This window comes from Limulus polyphemus, unplaced genomic scaffold, assembly GCF_000517525.1.
Source record: "Limulus polyphemus unplaced genomic scaffold, Limulus_polyphemus-2.1.2 Scaffold230, whole genome shotgun sequence".
Classification (NCBI taxonomy): domain Eukaryota; kingdom Metazoa; phylum Arthropoda; class Merostomata; order Xiphosura; family Limulidae; genus Limulus; species Limulus polyphemus.
The window spans coordinates 1-25,707 of NW_013665840.1; the positions used below are offsets into that span (position 1 = coordinate 1).

The window sequence follows — 25,707 nt, forward strand, 5'->3', positions numbered from 1 at the left end:
AGTTTCGTCGGAACGAAGTTACGGAAAGTTAATTAACAAACGGAGACGTAACAATATGTATCGTATCGCGGCCTCAGCATCTAGATACGTATCAACTACTATGATGAGATGTACACCCTTAGTAGTTACAAAAAAAACAAAAAAAACATTGGTTATAAAATAGTGAAATCACTTAAACTGTGACAACACTACAAATAGAAGTTTAAACACCATATTTCAAAAAGTTAAAGAAAAACTCTGGTCCAGGAATCGTTATATAATAAACCAGGTTCACTATTCACAGCATTAGTATTTTGTAATGATCTTGTTCCTTGATCCTCACTAAGACAGGGAGTTATATAATGAGTAAAAATTATTGATTAAAAGACGATTTATCAGTGCTCCAAATAATTTTAAACACCATCATTTATCTTCAATATAATAATAATAATAATCTGAAAGTGCGAAGTATTAGTTCTGAAAATTAAATTATAAAATATGACTATCCAACTTGTATCAAATAACTGTTACGACAGCGGAAGTCACGTGACTCTGGTAACACGTAATGCGTATCTAGAAAGATCGAGGAACCTAATAATGGTTGGAAACGGCTTGAATGGGTAGTGAAGAAAAACTTTAATATAAGTTTAACATAACAGCAAATGTACAACGTTTCGACAAGGTTTTGTCATCATCAGGAACCTGTCGAACGTCCTAGCGTTTGCTAGACTTGCGCTCTTATAGTATACAAGCTGGCAAATAAAGTGACGGCAACAACTGAATTGCAGACAGAGAGATATAGAGACAGATAATAGAGTCAACCCGTAAGTAAACTGCGTGAATCGTTGTAAATTGTAGCGGGTGTTTAAGTTAAAGAGACTGTAAAAATTAAGTGTACTGAAAAGTTGAATTGAGAAAGAATAAACTAGTTTTATTTAAGAAAGGACTTGCATCGCTAAAGTTTCTTCGGAAATAATTTTTACGGAAAATTAACAAACGAACACAGAGACGTAATATAACATTTACCAGTTGTGGGAGACTTCTCAAAGGCGTTCCAATATTATTATTTTACAAATCTCAAAATATTTTTAACAGGGATGTATTATAGTAACTTGCATATTTCCCATTTTAAGTTCGTCTTTTGTCTCTTCCTATCATATTCTAGGATTTAATAAAGATACATTACTCAAAATACGATCCTTCTTTCTTCAATATTTTTAAAAGAAGAATAAAAAAGTCAAATGGTTTATATGCATTTAAACAGTTTCTTTCGAATTTCGTGCAAAGCCACACAAGTGCTATCTGTGAATAATCATCCATAATTTTGAACACATGGGCTAGAGGGAAGGCAGTTATCTAACTGCAACAAAACATCAACTCTTTTCTGATCAAATAGTGGGATTTGGCCATCACTCGTATAGCATACATACGACTCCGAAGTGCACAGCGTATTTTTGTGGCAACAGAACATAAACCATGAATTCTTATAATCGCAGTCCAACACTAGGCCCTTGATTTAAACTAGGGGGATCCAGGTCGTGACTCACACAGACCCTCATTATTGGCTGGAGGAAAATACTGCCTTTCCTCTCAACCTCTACAATACAATAGAGTTTCTATTATGCATTCAAAGAACACTAACAAGAATCAAGTCGCCTACTTTTAAGTGCATTGATCAATGTTTTTGGTTTCTTTATAGCTCAGAATTACTGATAAGGACAAGATCCTAAAAACTGACCTAGTTACCAAGAAAAATAATTGATATATATATATATATTGCTGGGTTTCACAAAAATTGGTAAATTATGCACTAGTACATAATAGATGGACAACACAAAGCCATTTGACCCTTCAAGGCTGTAACAATTAAACTCACTTTATATTTTCAGGTAATCATCAATTACCTTTTTAAACTCTTGTAATGTGTCAGCTTCCAACTACTAGTGACTAATTGTTTTAAATGGAACTGTCTTTTCAAAATCTTAAGCTGATTCCCCCTGCTCTTTTGTCTTCAGAAAACAGCAAATTAAAATAAAATAATCAGAGGCTTTTATCGTATTAACCTCCCCTCCCCCAATAAGGTCACCTCTTACCCATCTTTTCATAAGAAAAAATAACTCGAGATTTTAATCTAACCCCTTACGATAACTCTTCCATCCCTGGAATATTCTTAGTAGCCCTCTTCTGAACCATTTCCAGCAAGTCAATATCCTTTCTTAAAGAGATCTCCAAATCTGTACGCAGTATCCTAGGCGAGAACTGACTAGCAATCCGTAGTTGCTGCTTGTTCTTTAAATCATGACAGTATAATTAAGTTTCCTTATCAATGCATAATAAACTAATAGATAACAGTAAGATATACATATTTTTGTTATTACAATGTTCTTATCTAAAGTACTCAATCAGTGCCCCATGCAAAGTTCAATAACCCTTGTATATTTAGACACAAATACAAACCTAGTGAGTGATTTAGTAATTTCAATCCACAGTTAGCTGGGTCTGATATATATCAGAGCAATGCCATTGACAAGAAAAGAAAACATGAAGTTGAAACAAAAATTCATATAATCCTTGAACTAAAAGTTGAAATTCACATTATTTTTTGTAGAGTATTCTGTCAAATGGATAAACAGAAGTTTTAAAGACCTGATGGATGCTGGATGTTTAAATAGAAAAGCTATACAAATAATTTATGCTGGGAAACAGAATTTCTCATCTTATCAGTAAATCTTCAGACATTTAAAAATAACATTTTAATCATTAAATGTCCATTAGAATGTTGTTTTACTGAAAAAATAATAAAGAGAAACGTTTTGGTGACAAAATATGTTTTATTACATGTTGAAGGAAACATAGAACAGCATCATAACCTGAACCAAAGGAAAACTATAGTAAATATTGAAAAAATTATATAAGGAGAGGGAAAAAACGTTGGCACATAGGAATTTGAAATTAGAGGAATGATATGACATCAGTTTTTCATAGACAATCTTATAAATAATTGCTATGTTCTCTCAGCATTGTTATACTGTCTTTCTTTTAGTATTTGTAATAAGAAATTTTCGTTGGTGTTGTTCACGACATATTTCTTAACAAAATTATCTCAGTGATTTTTACCCCTTGAATTACTTTCTGTGAGAAAATCTTGATTGTAAGCTTATACCATATAAAATGATAGAGGCACCACTAGTAGGTGTTTGATGGCTAATAATTACATATCTAAAAGTGGATTAAAGTAGCATCAGTATAAATAATATATTTATTAAAAGTTGAAGGCAACATTTTTTCAAAACTAGGCAAAACACACATACACAAATAATCTTTTAAAATACTAATTTTAAACACAATATCAAAACAAGACTACAAAATTTACAACAAGAACTAAATCCATTTACCACATAGTAACAACCCAATGATAAAAAGAAAAGGTGTTAAATTATAATTCGAGCTTAAGTGAAGTCTCTTAAGGTAAGAATAATAGTATTCTCATTTCTTGCCAGTCCATTCTTCAAAATATTGATTCATAGATTTTACAACACAAAACAAATCAGTACTCATTACCAGTCACAGTATGTCATAATTTAAATTATCTTCATATAAAAATCTGTTCCTAAACAATATTTCACAGGTCATAAATATAAACAAGTCTAGTCAATCTAGATACTAAAAAGGAATCATTAGTGTTATACTAACCATAAATAAACTATTATTGATTTTAATCTTCTTTTAATTGTTGACTGGCAATGAGAAAACTAAAAAATCTTACAGTAAGAAAGTTTTGGTTCTAAGGGATGGAAAACAACTGTAAATGGAATAACATGAAATCACATCAATGGTAATAACACATTTTTAACAAGCATTCCATTTGTTTCAGAATGCTGTGATTTGAATTCTTTTTTTTTTTAATTCAAAATTCAAAATTTTTCTCTATTAACTTTTTCCCCCAAAATTAGACTGATGCCATAATTAGAAGAAATTTTGTCTTTTTTGCCACAGGGACTGACAGGTTAAAGAATGATTTTTTTTTGTAGGTGGGCTGGGTAAAATGGCCAGCACAAACAATGGGAAGTGATGGTCAGTGCTTGGTTTGTGCACTCTAAAAGCTCATGAACTTTCCACCTTAAAGGGACTACCAGGGATGTGGTCATCTCCATACTTGATAAACAGAATGTAGTCACCTCTTTCCTTCACGACATAGTTTATCTGGTACATGTTCCGACCCAAGTGCTTGATATATACTTCTTCACAGGGACCCTTGGGACCATGCAAAGCTACATAGAGAAGGTTGTTACCTGTGGAATGCAGAAATAAATTGGCTTAAGTAACTTACAACAAGTTTTCCACAACTGAAACTGTTCTTTTATTGTATTTATACAAGTAATTTCATTATATCTTCAATATCTCTATTACATACATCTATTACACACATGACAAAAATTCGTGATACAAGTGTATATCTATAAGTAAAAATGATTACATAGATTTATTATTTTTTCTAATGCTCCAAAAGTTACAGTAATACAAAGATCATATTATGAAACAGCAGAAGTAACATGCACAATAAAAAAAAACATTAGAAAGCTTTTATATGCGTCGAAATCACAATTACTAACAGCTGTAACAAGTGTGAAATTAACTGAGTTACTGAACCTTTAATACAAATACTGATTATTGGAAAAATCTTAAACATACTTTTAAGGAATTTTTACATGCATTTTTCTCTTGCCATGTTTGCTGGAGATAATAACATTAGCTTTAAGCATGTTTACCTTCTTTGGACTAAATAATACTGTCATTCCCAAGAAAATAATCAACTAAGAGTTAGTGTTTCTGATAATTACAATATTTGTTTATTCCAACCATTCAAGTAATCAAAACAGTTGATACTCAGATGGTTGAAATTGGGGAAATATCTAGGGAAAAGGATAATGTAGGAACAAAGTAAAGAACTAGTTTTAAGGATAGGTAAAACTGTTAATCTCGTAATGCTAGAAGTATTAGAAATAAAAGAGATGACTTTAGCACACTGGTTGGAATGGAGGAATTTGATCTAATAGAATAACTTGCTAAATAGTAAACATTACACTGTTTTTTTTCACTAAATTCAGAGTAAATTTGTTTTCACTTAATTATATATTATTTTCCACACACTGTGACAAGAATCTTTACTAGTCTTACCACACCAAATCTAAGGAAAATTCTTTGTTTAACAAAGAATTAGTTAATTTTAGTACAGTTATATTATGTAGATTTGTAGGGAGAAACCCACAAAATGGTATTAATCATATCAGCTTGTTATAGGTTTCATGTTACATCGGGTATATGATATATTTTATGTACAAAAGTTTAGGATTAAACAAAAAGTAGCTTAATCCTTAATTATTGCACCTGAAGACATCTATCATATTAAAATGTTGGGTAGTTTGAAAAGGTCTTTAAAAAAAACAAGCTGAAATAGAAAGATTAGTCGTATGTGAAAACAACCAATCAGTTGGATGGAATCAATTAAGGAGACTGATGATTAATTGATTACTAAATCCAACTAATTGTTCAGATCTATCTATAGGCAGAGATGAAGGACATAACTGATAAAGCATGTTAGATAGTAAAGGGTGCTAGTAGGGATGCAATTTTTGTCATCTACATAAGGGTTACTGATGTATGTAAGGGTAAAGGTAGGGCAGAGGAATTAACTGATAAGCATAGGAAGTTGATTGAGACATGTAAAGAAAAGGGCCATAAATTAATTTTGTCGGTGATACTGCTGCAACTTAAGTGTTGGGGACAAGATCTTAAGTTGGTCATCTCAGATGAATGCTATGTTAATATGTAAAGACAAGCAGATTGGCTGATTAAACTTGTGGGATTAATTCAATGAGAAAAGGAAGCTTTTTTGAGTGGATGGTTTACATTTAAAAAGGACAGGGACTGACTTGTTTGCCAGGGCTATTAATTCAGTTATAAGGGCAGATTTTAACTAGGACTAGGATAAACTTAATGCAGAAGAAATAAGATATAGAGAAAAGGATAGTGTAGAAACAAAGTAAAGAAACAGTTTTAAGGATAGATAAGATTGTTACAATTGTAATGCTAGAAGTTTCGAAATAAAACACTTGTAGGAACGGAGGATTTTGATTTAATGGGAATAAGTGAAATTTGGTTGGATGTAGACAATACTGATAACAGAAATTATTTTGAAAAACAGAACTATGGGATGTTTCATAGTGATGGGAGGAAGTGGCTTTATATGTAAAATGTTAGTAACATCCTGTTGAAGTTTAGAATGTCAAAGATAATAGCAAGGAGATTGAATATTTCGGTTTCTGTTAGTGGATATAGGAGAAGGCTTTTAGTTGGACTCTGTTACAGATCACCAGATGAAAGTGATGAAATTAATGAGAAACTTTACAATGGGATTAAGATTATAGCTATTAATGAGGTTATAATTATGGGATATTTTAATTTAAGGCATACAGATTGGGAGGTGTTTCCTTCATCAATTTGTCAGGGAACCTACTTGGAACAATGTTATTTCACATTTATTATTAACTTCTAATAGAGAAACATTTGAGACTTAGAGGGTTGGATTGGGGAACATCTAGGTGCAAGTGATCATAGCTCAATTAGGTTTATGTTTTACCACATATGGAGATCAGGAATAATAAGGTTTCGTTATAAATTTCAAGAACATTAATTCTGAAGGGATGTGACAACAATTATCTATGAATTGGCAGTGACCGAACTTAGCAAAGGATAAGGGAGAAACATTATAATTTACCTAATATTATGAAAAACATAAAACTATGAGGAAATAGTATTAAGTAATAAACAAAGTAATGCATAAACAGTTTTATTTTATACTTAATACATTTTAATACCTTAATATTATGATTGCAGCAGGTGTATTTATGCATTTTAATTGCAAGCACTCCAAACACCTTAATTCAACAGAACCAATACACTATCAACTGTTCAAGTTTTATTTACATCCACAATATTGTTTTCAGCTGTTAGGGAGACACTGTATTTACAAGCATGCCAAGCTTGATTGTCTTGTCTTTTCTTCCCGTAGATCTAGAAGTGTGTGGCAACCCATCAACCAATAAACTTTAATACCCTGAAAACACACATTGACACGTGTGATAAATACAATTAGAAAGTGATTCCTCAATTAATACTTACATATATACCTTGATGGCATATATTTTGGTATGTGTATCATGAGTTGGAAAAATGAATTTCTCGGAAGCATTACTATCAACATAATGAATTCCTCACTATGTGTCTTTAATAAGAGGTACATTTATGGAGTTTATTTCATAGTACTCCATTTTTATAAAGTCTTTCCAAATTCAAAGTTATTTAGTGTGAATAAAGGAGTTGAACAGTTGGCAATAAGATAATCTAGATTAATTGATGGTATATCATCGTATGAAGCATGTCAGCCTATGATAAGCACACTCAGAGTTCATTCCTGTCCCTAAAACATTCATTCACTATAATTTTAAATCACATTCATTAAAACTCCTGTAGCTAGAGAGTCATTATGAAAGTAGAGGCTGAAGAACCACAATAGTCTCTCATAAGAAAACAGGTTAGCAATACTTTGGTATACACTACAAATGTACAAGTAATCTTTTTTATTTTTATCATAGTTCTATGATCCACACCTACGAATTAAATGGAACACTGATCAAACATGGGAAATTATTTTAAATGCATTTTCAGATATTAAAGATTGACATGTTCCTTATAGAGAAAAAGCATGATTACATGTAAAAGACCAGGTTAGCTCACAAAGAGGATAAGAGATAAAATTAAAGAAAACTATTATAAACTCAAGAAGTTTAAGTTGATTGCTATGCACAATGAGAGACTTAGAAAATTACAGTAAATCAAGAGAGTTTGTTAAAGTAGAACATTACACAAACGAAAAGGGACTATGAAAAGAAAATTGTCTGAAAATGTAACAATTAATAGTAAGGATTTTTTAAATACATCAAGGCTAAGCAAAATGTTATGATGGGAGTAGGGCTTTAGTTTGAGAGAGGATATTAGCAGGCTTATTTCTGATGATTATGAGATAGCTCAGTTACTAAACTTGAATTTTTCTTCAGATTTTATTAATAAAGATTTAAGTAGTATTCTTCATCCTGAACAGTTGCTAGAAGGAAACATGATTCTTCTTTATAAAAGATATGATGAAAATTGTCCAGTCTATTAGTCTTAGCTCGGTGATGGAAAAAATTTTGAAAACCTAATAAAATATGCTTTGTAAAGTCATTTAAAAAAATCTGTTGTATAGTCAAAATGGTTTCATTTGGGAAAATCTTGTCTTTCTAATCTTTTGAATTTCTTTGAAGATGTTAATGCTTATGTTGATGAGTGTAATGATGTTGATTTGGTGCGTCTGGATTTTCAGAAAGTATTTGACAAAGTGCTATATAAAAGGCTTGTTAAAAATTATCTCCAAGTGTGAGGGATAAGTTGTCTCATTGAATTGAAAAATGGCTAGATGGAAGAAAGCAAAGGGCTGTTATAAATGAAGTCTCTCAATTACAATAAATGTAAGATAATGCACCTGGGTTGTCATAATTTAAATTATAAGTACAATTATGGAAGAAACAAATATTGGTGTTATAGTTGATCAGTCTTTTAAGCTATCCATGCAATGTGATGTTGTTGTTATTGGTAGATGAAATAGGATTTTAGATTGTATCTACAGAAGTATTGAATGTATGTCTAAAGACGTTATAATTTCATTTTATAGGTCAGTGGTTAGAGTATTTTGTTCCATCTTGGGCTCATCACCTTAGGAAAGACAATGAATTGTTGAAAAGGGTTCAAAGGAGGGCTACTAGAATGATACTTGGTAAGGAAAAGTTCTACAAGATCTCTGAAACTGTTTTACCTTGAAAAACTGAAGAGTTACAGATAATCTTATTGAGGTATTGAAAATTGTCAAGGGAATTGATAGTGTTGATGCATTATCTATTTTCGTACTTAATGGTGAGAATTGTAAGACTATGGGACATAAATTTAAATTTTGGCAGGATAGTAGTCATCTTCAGCTTAGATAGTTTTACTCTTTGTTTTAATAGGGTGTTTGGCTTTTGGAATAAGTTGCCTTTAGTTGTGGTGGATGCAATAAGTTTAAGGGAGTTTAAAATGAGCAATACTTGATTTGAGTTGTTTTTTTTGAGTGGATTGGACAGCCTCAGTGAATAAACAGGTGCCATTGTTGTTCCTCAACATATCTAGTTTATACAACAAATGTACTCACTAAAAGCTGGCATCACACCAAAACAATATGTTGTTGCGATGACACCTCAACATACCTAGTTTTTATAACAAATGTACTCACTAAAAGCTGGCATCACACCAAAACAATATGTTGTTGTGATGACACCTCAACATATCTAGTTTATACAACAAATGTACTCACTAAAAGCTAGTATCACCCCAAAACACCTAGTATATATAACATATGTACTCACTTCAAGCTGGTTTCACATCAAAACCTTATGTTGTGGTTCCTCAATATGTCTATCATTTATACCACAACAGCTGAAATTAATAATTGTAATTCCATCTCAACAAAACTGTTTTTTTTATTATTAGTTACACATACAACTTACCCGCATCTCCACAGTTCACAGTGAAAGTATTCTGTTTATTCAAATAAGCTTTCTTCAGACCCATGCCTTTGCTGTTCACTTTTAAAGCATTGGAGTGGAACTTAGGTATATTTTCTGCTTTCTGTCGAGCCTGTTTAGAAACAGTTTCAACAACAACTGAGGATGTTTCATGTTCTCCCTGATCAGCAACAGCACTGCCTACAATTAAAGAGAAAATATTTAGTAACATTTACTAAAACCACTGGTCAGTAATCAAGGCAGATATGGTAAATAAAACTTAAAATCTGCTAGCTACTAAACTATTGGCCATTACTCACGATATGGTTAATAAAGTAAACCCTGTTAATTACCCAGCTATTGGTCACTAATCAAGATGTGGTTAATAAAAGTAAACTGTACTAGTTACTGAGCTATTGGTCACTATTCAAGATGTAATAAATGAAAATCTGCTAGTTACAAGACTAAAGGTCACAATTCAAGATGTAGTTAATAAAAGTAAACTATATTAATCACTCAAACTAGTGGGAACTATTAAGAAATGAAAACGTTCTTACCAGTGCAATGAACTTTGAAAGGACTCCCTACAATGTGGTAATCATTATACTTTATGATAACGTAGTAATCTCCAGGTACTAAAGGAGTATATCGTACTTTGTAACCTTCTTCTACCTCAGTACAGTCCATTGAGACCTTGGATGGTCCATCAATGGTTACTGCTAAAGTTCCTGCACCAGCACTACAGGTGTCAACAATGAAATCAGTCTTTGTTCCTACAGGAAATGAAAACAATATATTTTCTATCAAAGTTTTTCTAATAGTGTATTATTATGTTGATATATACATCAATAACGCTGATTTGTAACTTAATAAAATGACCAGAAGTCATAATGCTATTCTTCTGGTCAGAACACAAGTGCTCCCCAGTGGCACAGCAGTATGCCTGCAGACTTACAATGCTAGAAACTGGGTTTCGATACCTATGGTAGGCAGAGCACAGATAGCCTATTGTGTAGCTTTGTGTTTAATTACAAACAAAACAAAAAAACAGAACACAAGTACTCTTATTTTCTCTCAACTTAGTAAACACATTAATGTTGCCCTATATAATTTGTTCATATGTTTCTACCATTTACATTCATCTAAATTAAAGCTACAAGAATCAATACTATTTTTAGTCATTGTTAATTTAATAAAAAATTCATAGTAACTTTCTTTTTTTTTTAACAAACTATAACTACAGATATAGCTAAACAATTAAGAATAGAGATATTAAAATATTTAACATAATATTTAAACTTTTAACTACAGAGATATGCAATATCCAGGTAAATCATGTTTTCTACCTGCTTTTAGTAACATAGGAATCTTTAAACTTTTTTTATTTCGTTAGTTTCTATGAAGTTTTGACATAAATATGTGGTCCAGAAACCACTGAAGTTGCTTTTGTGTCTTTGTTTTCTATAGTAGATAATATCTATTTTCCCCAAGGATATATTCTGGTATATCCATGTTAAAAGGGCTCAATGACTGCAATGACCTTTACTGGCTGTGAGGATGATGGTCTGCAAGTTACAGCTAGTGAATGTTGTGAAAGAACAACATTAATGAAGTGATGCCTTTGCAGGAGAAAGAATATGAGCTTTCTTCCAAAATCAAAGCAACTATTTTTCTCAGCTCTACTTGGTTTTCATTGCAAGTAGTTTGGAAGAGGTTCATCTTGAGAGAGAAACTGATGATCTATTTACTGACCCAGTAGAAGTGATCATCCACAAGTCTACACAAGTACACACATTGTTTGTTGTTGTCTTTGTGAACAGATTTTACTGACCATTAAAAATGTCAAATCTGTTTATCTCTCATGCAAATTAAGACTCCGTCGAATTTTCAAATTCTGATTGCACTCAAATTTTCTGTTAAACCATGCTATTATAAACAAGTCAGTCTAATACTTGCACAGAAAACTCAAACAACCATTTACAGAGATATTTAAATATTTACCATAATATTTAAATTTGTAAATATAGAGATAATTAAATAAAAACTGTGATATTTAAACTATTAACTATGAAAATATTTAAATAAATTCAATACCATTTCAATAGTTACCATTGTATTTAAACTATCAACCACAGAAATGTAAGTATCATTACCTATAGAAATATTTAAATAGTTATCTTTAGATATGAAGAACTATAGAAGTTGTTTAAAATAAATGTACACAATACTGGAATACCTGTTTTACATTCCTTCAGGCCATTTCCATCAGCATGGACTGCAGCAGGATCAGCATCATCCTGACCAATACGAATGCGGAAAGGACTTTGTGGGATATGCATTTCATTGTGTCTAATATGGACTTGATGAATTCCATTCTCCTTGGGTACAAACCTTAGAGCCCACTGGTCTGTTTGTAAAAACATGCTTGACTTTTTCACAGTTATACGAGTTAATTGTCTCTAAGGTATTGTAAGTACATTTAAAGTAAAAAAAGACTCCTTCATATGTTATTATATTTTGTTTTTTGAGTAGTAATATTTTATTACCATTAAACAAACCATATAATATCTTGCTTTTTTCAAATGCAAAAATAAAATTAGCCTGAATAATAATCTAAGCTTTAAATTTTATGTTTAACAAAATGAGTACTTCATACTGATTTACAAAGAAAAAAAGAACGAATTTTAAAAATCCCCTTTTAAGTATAAACTTAAGTGAGGTTAAACTAAATAATTACAAAGTTGAATTATCCAAGTACAAGCTTAAGTGAGATCAACTTAAGTAATTGTTGAATAATATAAATATAATCTTAAGCGAGGTTAAACTAAATAATTACAAAGATGAATTATCCAAGTACAAGCTTAAATGAGATCAACTTAAGTAATTGTTGAATAATATAAGTATAGTCTTAAGTGAGGTTAAATTAAGTATTTATGAGGTTTAATAATTGAATCTAAGTATAATCTTCAATAAGATTAACTTAAACAGTTACGTAGTTTGATAATACAGTGATAAAACTTTGCAAAATATTAACACAAAATACCGAGATTGGATATAATTAAACTTAGTTTTGCAACTTTAGGTAGAAATGTAGGAGTTTCTGAAAGTAAAGATTTTTTCACCTTCATCAATTGGGGCTACAAAACAGTCATCCTCTGAGCCAGAAGGAGCAACAACTTTTCCATCAAGCATGCCTTTAGCCCCATTCATCTGTATTGTGAAAGCCACAGGTTTGTTAACCTGAAGATTAGCCTCTGTAACTTCTCCAATCTCAATCTTCTTAGTATCACCTGACTGGGGTAAGATGTAAACTGAGAAGGGACTGTCTGGGATAGGCTGATCATTGAATTTAATGCCTACTCGATAATCACCTGGGAAATGAAAAACGTGGTTAGAGTTCTGTAAACAAGATTTTTTATAAAGAGTAAACTGCTGTAATACTTATGCTATTAGCCATTCTGGATTCTAATTTTAGAACTTATTTGTTTTTATTTTCTATCCATTTAAATTGTCAAAAGGCTGTAAATGATAAGCAACATCTTAGTTGAAGATAATAATATCTTAATGATTACATGCACATTAGAGAAGAAAATAAGCACCTGGTAATAATAGGTAATTAAGGGGAAACGAATAAGCTCAAAGTGATAAAAGAGACACTTTAGATAAAGATAAGCTCTAAATGATAAGAGACACATTAAGCGAGAGGAATAAGCTGTAAATGATACAAGACACTTCAGGTGAGTGGAATAAGCTCTAAATGATAAGAGACACTTCAGGTGAGGGAAATAAGCTCTAAATGACAAGATACACTTTAGATGTAGAGAATAAGCTCTAAGTTATAAGATACAAGTTAGGTGAAAATATATTTGAAGATGGTATGTTCAGATGGAAGAAATAAATTCTAGATTAAAAAAATTGTTTTCTGAATTTTTTTTTATGAAAAAGATAAGTACTGGATAAAGATAACAAATGGTAGTTGAAATATTATAACCTATCCACCTTTGGTTCTTAGGATATTAGCTATTAGATTAAAGAAAATAATGTTGTACATGAAGAAAATTTAATTAATGAAGAAGGTACTTAAATATAGGAAATATGCTATTGATAAATAACATACTGGTTTTCTTAATGAGCTCTTAATGAAAAGCATAAACTCTAAACAGTGATCAGATTTTACATGTAATGAAAAGCAAAAGCTTTCAGTTAGGAATCAAGCTTATGCTTAACCTTCGTTATGAAACACTTCTAGAATCACTTAAGCTTAGGCCAACTGCTTATAAATTTACTAAACTACATATATTTCAAGAAAGACTCTTTGCTCATTTAACATATTTCACATTCTTACATTATGACTACATTTTTTATACCATGTTTTTGGAGTTTATCCATGAGCCTAACTGAATAGAAAACATTTTTCTGTACTCTAACAAATATAGAATTGTATTTTTAGATGTGATCACCAGGTGGGGCAAACTGTACCACAATGACTTGCCATAAGATATTAATAAGAGTACATTGCACTTGATATACGAATAATTTCAGTCACTCACCTGGCTCTTGAACTTTGTACGATATGTAACATGATCCATCTTTTCGATCTGTGAAATTAATTTCTGCCTTTGATGGGCCTTCTACTGAGACTGCAAGGCTTCCAGCACCAGCTTCCCGTGTCCAAACATTAAACTCACCTAGAAAATAGAGAAATCGATATTGGTTAAACTTAGCACTATAAAGGTTTATAGAGAGTTAAATTATTATAAAAAGAAATATTTGAAACAACAACCAAAATGTAGAGATTAGAACTGGGAGATATAAAGCGTGTTTTATAAAATCAAATGCCTTTGTAAGGTAATACTGACCATAAATACAATTGGACAACATTCCACACTTTTTTTGGAATAAGAGTTATATCACCTGGAAACAATCATGAGATTCATTGAGTTAAACTTCAACTTCTCACAAAGAAACCCATAGATTTTATAACATAAAATGTGTCATTTAAAATGACAATATTTTACTCTCATATACAAAATATTTTTCTGTAACGTATAGAAGTTTCACGACTCTTTTGAAATAATAAACTAAACTTCTTCATCAAGCTTCTATATTCAACTGATAAAAACATCCATGGCAAACAAATGTTTGGCTCTTACATGGATCTCCTGCTATGCCTCGTTCCAAACCAATACCTCCAGCATGGACTCTGTGAGCTCCAAAGTCGAGTAAGGGTCCAACTGTGAATTGGAAAGGTGAACCAGGGATGTGAATGTCCTTGTAACGAACACTGACTATGTGAACACCAACCTCTTTAGGTTTAAAGTGGACAGAATATACGGAGTCCTCCATGTCTAAAATCTCGGCATCATCAGTTACACCAGAGGGAGAACTGACCTTGGCTGTCATGTCAAAAGCAGATGTACCTTGACGAAGAATAATTATGGATTAAACATGTACCTAAGCTGACATATTGAAGTAAGTCAAATTATTAGTTAGTTTATACTTTAAAGTTCACAAGTGGACAGCTTAATCAACAGAATTTATTTAATTTCATGGTTATTGTGGACCTTACCAGGCAACTTAACAGTTAGCTTGCATTCTGAGCCTATATCAGCAACAGGCACAGCATCCCGTTGCTTCTTGATGTATTCTCGTTGAATGTTTGAACTTTCCCCTGTCACTTTGACTGTAAAAGGGCTACCCTAAAGTAAAAAAAAAAAAAAAAAAGATTTATATTCAGTATTTATAAGTTCTAACTATTTTCTACAAAATTTAAAACATGTTGTCTGACTGATTGCATTATACAGTTGTTTTGTACTTGAAATAAACAAAAATAACTATAGCATAATAATACTTGAAAATACAAAATTGATTAAACTGCTTATAACAATAAATAATCCACCAGGACAAATTACTAGATAGTGCCTTTGAAATGGGACATTTAACTGACTGAGACAAATAAAAACTACTAGATAATGAAATGCTCTAGAAAACATGTTAAGTGAAGAAGGCCTTCTCTACTAACATTATAAAACCTGGTTTCAACAAAGACACGGGTCTGGAAGTGGCCAACTAGCATATGAACACTTTAAGACTTGGTATCAACAGAGATGTGAATATAGAAGTAAACAGCCATAAAATGAACACTAGAGAACCTGGCATTGATAAAGACACAGGCTTCAGGCTTAGAAGTGATCAACCATTGCATTAAAACCAGAAATCCTAATACATACTTAGAAATGAACAACCTTTGAGACACCCCACCCCATAAAAAAAACAAAAAACAATTCATTTAGTACCAATTTTTTACAACATCTGAACTAATCCCATAAACACATTTCATGATTACATTTCTACCATATTATACAGACAATTTACACAAATCAGTCATTGCAATTCTCTTATGCACCCTGTTGTTATGAAAAATAACCCAATAGTTTTCATCAAGACTATACATCTTTCATAAGAGCCAACAGCTTAACGCAGGCTGTCGTTGCTCATTCTAACCTTTAATTACCTTGTATATCTCACACAAGAATTATCTTCATTTCCTTGATAAAGATAATTTCTAAAAAAACACTGCCATTTCTTTCTTTTAACACTTGAAAAAATATGTTTGAAAAATTTTACATATATAAAAAAAGAAAAATTTCCATTTTGTTTGTATTAAAGTACCAAAGTTCCTATATAGGAAAAATATAAAAATGTTTTTCCATATATATAAAAAAAATAAATAAAATAAACATACAACATACTAATTTATATATTGTAGAACTGACAGTTTTATAAAAATGTATAAAATAAGAAAAGCGTTATCTTTCATATTGAACTCACTATCTCAAACTTTCACATCATTATGGTAAGAAAACAAGTTTTCTACAAAAAAAAAATATATATATAAATCATGTATCTAATTTAATTCAGAAATTTATTATTTTCACTATTTCAAAGATACTGACCCTTGACATGGTGGTCAGCAAACTTTATGTTAATAATGTAATAACCAGGTTCAGATGGATGATAACTGACTTTCAAAGTACCATCTTCATTATCCTTACAATGGATTTCAGCTTTGCTAGGCCCTTCCACAGAGAAACTAAGGCCTCCTAGACCTGTAAAACAGAAACTTTCAGAATCATATTGCTAATACAGGTACATCTTCTATATTTTATTATTTAATCAGAAAAGGCACAGTTAAAACAACAACTTACACATAAACCTACAATTTACCTTTGTTTGAGTTTTACAGCATACAGAGAGCTAACAATTACCTTTACTAGTTCTTGTTGTAGAACAAAGGTTTTAAACAAAAATTGCTATCAGAAAGAAGAGATTGTAAGAAAATTCATCTTATTAGAATAAAAGTTGTAGTAACATTTCCTTTATGGGTTAAGACAAATGCACCTGAAAAAGATGTTCAAAAAAAATTCCCATTACAGGTGAAAGTTTGAAGAAAACATTCTCTCAAAAGAGGAAAACTGGTGGAATCAAGTTTACATGTTAGCTTTTAAGAAGAACCCTGCATGAATTTAAAAAACTTTACCTTTAGAATAAAGGTTGTGGCGAGTTAAAAGGAAAGACAAAAGTTTGAAAGAAAGTATTATTCTTTTGAGGCATTACGAGAAATATCTCAAGATACTCCTTTGCAGTTTCATATATTAATTGCCATCATTATCAATGATAAGTGATACAGAGTGAGGGACATTAAGAACATTATTCAGTCACTTCAGGTAGCTTGTAAAGTTTGCTTTTATAGGAATAGTTGACTATTTTGGATTTTTATTATTATTATTATTTTTTATTCATATCAACCATTTTAGCTTTTGCATAAATAAGAAAATTATCTCTTTATATATATATATGAAAGAATGGTTTATGGCAGAAAAACAGGATAAACAAGATGTATGAAATCTCTATTGTTCACTTTCTTGCCATTTTGTATAAGGGATGACTGTGAACTAAACTTGTTAGGTTTGTAACCCTTTTCCTAGTACCACAAAATGTTATGTTTAATGTTATTTAACCATACGATACATTATAAGGATGTGGTAATTGTTTAATTTGGTTAAGTTGGAAGGTGAACTAGTGTGGGCAGGACCAAGTACGATTTAGAGTCATTTATTAAGAAGCTGACATCAGTAATAACTTTGAAAGACACTTAAAGTTGTATATGGGTGCATACAGGTCCCAGCATCAATTAAAATTTAAGTATTTAAAAACAAGCTATAAACACTGTAAGAATGAATAATCAAAAGTTTAGAGAAAATTCAACACTCAACCTGCTTCTTTTGTGTCAATTAGAATTTCATTATCTTTATGACTTGTTCCTTCTTGTAAAGCAGTACCACTGACTCGGACATTAGATGCATCAGCAATTTCATTCTCCAGGACGTTGATAGGAAATGGACTTCCAGTGATATGTTTTCCAAGTCGTTTCACATTAACCTCATGTTTTCCAGACTCTCGGGGTGTGAAGGATATACCTAAGTAGAAAATCATAAAAAGTATATTGTCAAAAATTAATGAACTAACACAGATCTAGCTGTTATTCTGAAGATCTTATTCATGTCTTGTATTAAATATCTGCTTCAGAGTGAGAGTATAATTTAAGTTATATGAATAAAGGTGTCACTTAAAATATCAGCCCAGTGTTTGATGTCATAAAGACAAACATCTTAAATATTAAGTTGGTAGAACAGAATCACAAATCAAGACAAACTGACAAACACACACACACACACATTATATATATATAAATGTAAGTATACAAGAAGAAAACACTTCTTGTTGGATTGATGGTGTGTTTTCAGAATAACTAGAATTAGGGCATCATAATGTACATAAAGTATTTAAAAGATTGTTCTACATCTTAGAAAGTTGAAAGAATGTATCCTCACAATGAAATGGAGGTAAAGTTATCACATGTGATAACTTTTAGTTGCCAGACCATTAACAAAATAATGGTGTACACAGCTGTGTGCAGAGCAATGTGCAATCGCACAAACACATTAGTGGTAAAATATGTCAGTAAATAAGCAACATTATCTCTACCTTGATAAAAATCATCCCGGTAATTATAGGTCTATTAATCTTACATCAGTGGTGGGGAGGTTTTTGAGGGTCTGATAAAAGATGCTTTGTAAAGTCATTTAAAAAAATTTAAATTTGCTAATGATATTAAGACCTTGGGTGTTTGTGGCTGTGAGGATAATGTTTTTTTTGGTAAGACATATCAGTATATAAGCAACATTACCTTTAGCCAAATGATTGTCCAGTAAAAGTACAATAGTATAGAATAGCTTTAATATGATCCCTCACCTAGATGGCCATTAGGAAGTTTCTTCACAAAGCATGGTTCTTCCAGTCCAGATGGTGCTACAATACTAGCATTCAGACTCTTCACATCCTTTTCTTGCACCTTTAAGGAGACTTCACTGGAGTGTCCAACAGAAATCTGGTTACGTTTACGACCCTCACCTGTAATAGTCATGTTTCTAATAAAGTTGCATCTTGGGTGGGTTAAGAGTGAGAAGGAAATAACTACCTGTTCATAATGATATTTTTGAACCTTTACCTGATGCATTTTAAACTACAACTGAATAATTTAAGTAATTATTTCATCTTGAACTAATCAAGCTCAATATTTATTTTACTTAGAGATTTTATAGAAGATTTACCTGTAATTCTGGCAGTAAACGGGCTCCCTTTGATGTGCTTGTCAGCAAATTTCACAGCAACCTTGTATTCTCCTGGGGCAGCTGGTACATATGAAACACTTACAGTGCCATCTTTGTTATCATGACAATTGATTTCCACCTTGGATGGCCCTTCAACAGCTACAGCCAAGCCTCCTACACCAAGAAATGAAAATGAGACCTCATTTCATTTCTTAAGTAGCAAATATATGTCTAACAAGGACAGAAATTAAGGGTGGTTCATAACATCAAAATTTCGATTATGATGTTACTTTTAAAATTACCATGCCGACAACTAGTTGCAGATGGTGAATGATAGTAGGTGTTGGTAAATTGTGGGTTGAAGCACCCAAAACTTAACCTTTAACTGATTTTCCATGACAGCTATCTCCATATTCATTTGCACCTTTTGGACTATGTTTGGTAGATGGAATATCCTTAATGCTTTTAGATATTTAAAAACGATACTCTTTGTATTTTGCTGACAAATTATATTATTATTTTTTTTGTTATTTTTCAATATGTCACTATGAAATATATAAAGTTGAAATTTGTTACGAGTATTGGTTATAAGTATTTTGCTAAAATATTTTTACTGGAATGTGTTTATTGTATAAGCATTTTGATTTTGTTAAAAAGTATTATGTATTATATTCAATTAGGTTGCCTGAAGAGCCGTGTAAGATGTGAAAACGCTTCCAACCAGCTATTAAAAAAAATACAGTATTTCAATCCTGGTGGTCCTTTAAATATTTTTTATATATTATTAAACTCAAGAAGATCACTCCTCTTATATATATATTATTATGCACAGTGGAGTACTTTATTATGCCTTACAGTATGCATAAACTACAAGCTGTTCCTGTTTTAAGGTTTAACTTTGTCATTCCATATTATTCCCAACTACTATCTAACTGGACTGCTTCAAAAAGCAGTTCAATATTATGGTTTTGGTGATTCTGATGTAATATAAGCAGTATTATTAAATGACATGCTGTAACTCTTGACATTCAGAAATAACTCGAAACAGTCCACAGAAGCTTACAATACAAAGTGTCAAAGGAAGCACAAATAAACAACAACTCTTGGTAACTACTAGTAGCAAGGAGGATAATAACATTAAACTTATCACATACCTGCTCCTGCACCTTTAGTATAGATGGTGAAGTTACATGGTTCACTAGCAATACCACGGGTTAGACCAGTACCATGAGCTGTCACATAACCACTGCTGACTGTATCAACATAGAACTTAAATGGACTTCCTATAAGCAGAAAAGTCAATATTATAGACTGTTTATACTGTAAAACCAAATGAAACAGACTTTTTATATAGTGATTTGAAACTGAGGATATTTCTATGAATGAAACAAACTTAAAAACCCTTATCATTATTATTATTACAAAAACATTATAAAACAATTCATTTTAAATTATAAATACCAGTGACTAACTTTGCATTACACAGTAGTAAGAATGCAGAAAATAATTTTATTAAGATTTTAAAATTATACATATTTGTTTTATTATTAGAACTCTAAATGAATGAAAACAATGGCTGGCTTCAAAATGATATAGTTTTAAAATTACTTTCGTACTTTGAAACTCATTGCTTAAAGGGGCTTGAACAACACTAAGAGAAATGTTGTTCATTTGAGGTGTGTTTTGAGATACTTTCTTGCAGTTTTACATGTTATTTTGAAATCAGTGATCATTATACATTTATGTGTCAAGTGCTGAAGAAGGAAGGACACAAACAATAACAATAAAGACAAATAACCATTTTCTTTCAACTTAGTACAAGTGACATTTTACAAGTGAACTAATTAAGTGATTTATGGTTTCAGTTTATGAATGAGTAAGCCCTCTTTCATAGTTTGGTTTTGTTTATTATTAGCTCTTGCTAAGGTCTTAAAATAATTTTAATGACCAACTATGTCATTCTCCTATAGCATGCTCCAATAGACTTGATTTATTTGGTATTCTCAAATTTGTATGTTATTTTGCTTGTGTCAGCAGTTCTCTTGTCATAGAACCAATGCATCTTTGCTTGCAACAATGACACATAAATTGATAAACTATAATTGATGTTTTCAGTGGTGAAATATGATCTATATATTTGTTGAAATATTACAAATGGCATCCAGGTTTAAAAATACATTCCAGTTGTACATTCATACATACTCTAAAAAGTAGGGTGCATAACTGTTTGTTAACATACAAAGAATACTAATCAATACATGGTAAAGCTATATAAACTGGACTTTAGATGTTTCATGCATTGGAAGCTTACTAGCATTTCATTTATTCAAATAATCATACATTTTTCAGTCAATTAGATAAATGGAAAAATTATTTTTGTATAGACGATTTCCGATGTTGTATAGTAAGTACTTTATGAATTTTTGCAGAATTTTCTATTATGAATATTGCATTTCTTCAATTTAAAACAGCAAATATATTTACCAATTTACTTTTTTGTTGAAAGCAAGGTTACATTGGTTCTACAACAAGAAAACTGCTGACATGCTTGAAAGAATACCAAATTAAGTGTATTGTAGCATGTCCTAAGTGATTGTGGTGTAGTCATCCATTCAAATTATTTTAAGATCTTAACAAGGATCCATTCTCCATATAAAAGAGAGTTTACTCATTCATAAACTGAGGCCAAAACTAAATCAGGTGAGTTAAGCTTCTACACTCTCACTTATCTTACAGAAGTAAAGGACATTTAACATTTTCATGACTAACTGGTTCATGACCAGCTGACTGGTTCTACACATAGCAGAGCCTACACAATGGTATAATGATGACACTTTCATGACTTTCATGGAAAATAATTCATGAAAGTCATTAAAGTATAGCAATGAAAAAACGAAATGAATAAAACTGTTACTGGTTTAACAACACTAAAATGTCACTAAAGCAAATAATAAAAACAAATAACCATGGTCCAATATTATCTTTTAAACCATTTAAAATTTATCACGTTTCAGAGCAAGATGTTCAAGGAATATATATTAAACACTAAAGGTACTAAAAATATCCCAATAACATCAATACAAGTACAGAGCCCAAAACTTTTAAAATTTTCTGATAGATATTAACAAGATACAGAATCTAATTTTTCTATAAATAAACATATTGTCTGAAATAAAAATTATAAGTAAATTTTGATTTAAGGATGAAAAATTCTAATAAAACAATCAGAAAATGAAAAGGTAATAAGAATTAAAAGTGAGCAGGATTTAACTAAATTATAAAATGGTGTTAAAAAAAAAGAATATCTCCAATATTATTTTAAATGGTAATTCAGGAATTGATAAATTGATAATTCGTATAGGAATAATTTCTTTGTTAATTAATGATTAAAGAAATACAAATGAATATACATAGTCTAAGTAAGAAATTTATTAATAATAAATAAATACATATCATAATGCTTACAGAAATCTGGGCCAAAAATGAAGAGTTAAATTTACAAGATAAAAAGGGGTATAAAAAATATCATAAAGTTAGAGATTATAATAAATCTGGATGTACTTTAGTATGTTTAAGCAATGAAATAAATGCACAAGAAGAAACTGTTGAATTTAATACAGCTAAAAGTAGTAAACATACAATGTACATATCAAAATTCCAAATTAAATGTTATAGCAATTTATAGATTTCATCAATATAATATACAAGATTACATTAAATTAAACAACTAAAAAAATTTTAAGTGAAAATAAAATGAAAAATGTGTACATTAAGGGGAAACAAATATAAATATTAAATCTGAAGAGAATGATATAAAAGAATATAAAAATATGTTGACTGTTTTTGTCTTTTATCCTTATATTCAAACTACTACTAGAGAACAGTCTCGATCATACTTATATTAGAACAGATAAAATAGATTCTATACAAACAGCAGTCTTAAAAACTAGGATTACAGACCACTTTACTACAGCTCTAAAAATTTATTTATTGAATAAAACTATGTGCACAGCTAAGTATAATAATGAAGAATTAAAAATAACTTACAAAAATAAATCAAATTAAGTTTAGTAATATCCATCAAAAGTTTAATGTACAAGATGCATATAAAAAATTCATTACAAAATTAGATAAAAAATTTAATTATTTATGAGGTATGTGAAATTAATGGAGAAAAAAAAAGTTAAAACCATGGATGACAAATGGATTATTACAATCTATTCAACATAGAAATAAAATGCATAAAAACATAAAATACAAATTACCAACCTGTAATGAATTGGATGAGTTTGAAAATTATAGAAATTATTTAAGTAGGTTAATAAAACAAACCAAAATAATATATTATAGACAAAAAATAACCGACAGTAAAGCTAATATTAAAAAACAATAGGAAATAATAGATGAGATTACAGGGAAACACTCACAATGCATTGAAATATTTGAAAGCATTACAGTAAAGAATAAACTTACGTTTTCTGAACAACCCATATTATATGTAACGTCATTTAATGAATTTTTTGTAAATATTGCAAAGGAACTTAAGTAAAAAATTGTTGTAACTGTTTCAATACAGACCAGTTAGATGTAACAAGGTATAAAATTAATATATTTGCTAATTCAATGTATCTTATACCAACTGATGAATATGAAAAAGAAAAAGTATAAAATCTTTCAAAAATAGAAAAGCTGCAATAAAAGATAAAGTTACAGCAGAAATTAATCAAAAATAATATTGAAAAACTGAAACCAGTAATAAAAGATTTAGTCAATAAGTTAATGGAAAAGTTTTCCCAGATATTTTAAAAACTGCCATCATTATACCAAAATCAAAAGGAGGAAATAAAGATGATTTAAACAGTTTCAGACCAATTGCTTTATTATCAGTTATATCAAAGATTCTTGAGAAGATTGTTAAAAAAAGAATAATAAAATTTTTAGATTCAATACATTTTTCCTTTAAATTGTCAATTTGGATATCGTGAAGATATGAATACAGAAGATGCACTTATTACAGTGGTTAATAAATTAAATCAATTGATTAATGATGACAAAACAACATATACTCTTTTTCTAGATATATCAAAAGTTTTTGACACAATCTCACAAAATCTTTTACTAAAAAAATATATAAAAAAAAAAAACTTTATAAAATTGGAATAAGAGGTACTGTTTTAAATTGGTTTAAATCATATATCAAATACAAAACAAGTAGTTAAAATAAATAATGTGATAAGTGATGAAATGAATTTAACCACTGGAATGACTTAGGGATCAGTATTAGGATCATTAATATTTTTAATTTATTTAAATGACTTCTGTGAAAATAGGTTTAATAAGTTTTTCAGATGACTCGGTACTAATTTATAATAGAAATTCTGATAATGAACTCATTAAAAAAGTTAATGATTTGAATTAAATAAGGAGGTGGTTTAATGAAAATTAATTATTCTTAAATGTAAATAAAACAGTCTACATGAGATTTTCTCTAAAAAAATGTGGACAAATAATTTTAAACAAGCCAATAATTTATGAGAATTGTATTTGCTAACATTTATCTATCAAAAAGGATATAAATAATAATTCAATTATACAAAAGTCAGAAAGTGTCGAGAATCTTGCAGCAATATTAAATCATAGATTAAATTGGAAAGAACACATAAAAATAATGGACAAAAAGATTAAAGATATCAGTAGTAAGATTTTACTATATAAAAATATATTTATCTAAGAATGAAATGAAAAATATTAATTATGCTTGGTTTGATTCAATTATAAAATATGGTATCACATGTTGGGGAGATACCTATCTTACAAACTTAAGAGTTATAATAGTTACAAAAAAAATATTGTAAGATGCATATAATCATTATCAAAATATGACCATACTAAATTACATTTTCAAAATTTAAATACACTACCATTGCACAAAGTATATATTTATAAAACACTATATAGATTTAGTAAAGATATTCAAAATTGGGAAAAAATAAAATCAATATACGGAACAAGAGCTGAAGTATGTGGGAACTTAAAACTTACTAAAGTAAACAAGGAAATATTTAGAAAAAGTTATTTGTATCCAGCACCAAATTTATATAATAATATTCCAAATGAAATGAGATCACTGTTCAGAATAAAAAATAAAAATATTAAGTTAGCATTAAAGAAATGGACAACCAATATACACAGTGTGGTCACAAGTAAATAGACACCACCTTTTCAGAAAAAAATGAAAATTTTCTGTCATATTTACAAGAATTGATATATTTATTATTCAATTAATATCTAGTAGATCTTCCTTTTGCTTTATGGAGTTCGTTGATCTGTTGGGGAATCGTGAGAATCATCTCGTCAATTTCAGATTGTGGGATTTTTGCCCACTCTTGCTTCAAAACATGGAGTAGATCGCTCTTCGA

General features: G+C 30.2%; 1 protein-coding gene across 1 annotated transcript in view; it reads right to left on the minus strand.

The window, feature by feature from the left end:
- Nucleotides 1-2,790: 2,790 nt before the first annotated feature.
- The window catches only part of LOC106478593 (filamin-A-like), a 129,916-nt gene continuing 106,999 nt past the window's right edge, over nt 2,791-25,707 (minus strand). The window contains 13 exon segments of the mRNA XM_022382204.1: nt 2,791-4,271; nt 9,618-9,815; nt 10,172-10,387; nt 11,851-12,021; nt 12,737-12,985; nt 14,165-14,302; nt 14,768-15,034; nt 15,184-15,308; nt 16,567-16,723; nt 17,891-18,094; nt 18,930-19,088; nt 19,289-19,462; nt 20,443-20,571. Coding sequence (XP_022237912.1) covers nt 4,084-4,271; nt 9,618-9,815; nt 10,172-10,387; nt 11,851-12,021; nt 12,737-12,985; nt 14,165-14,302; nt 14,768-15,034; nt 15,184-15,308; nt 16,567-16,723; nt 17,891-18,094; nt 18,930-19,088; nt 19,289-19,462; nt 20,443-20,571 — 2,375 coding nt within the window. The 3' untranslated portion in view covers nt 2,791-4,083.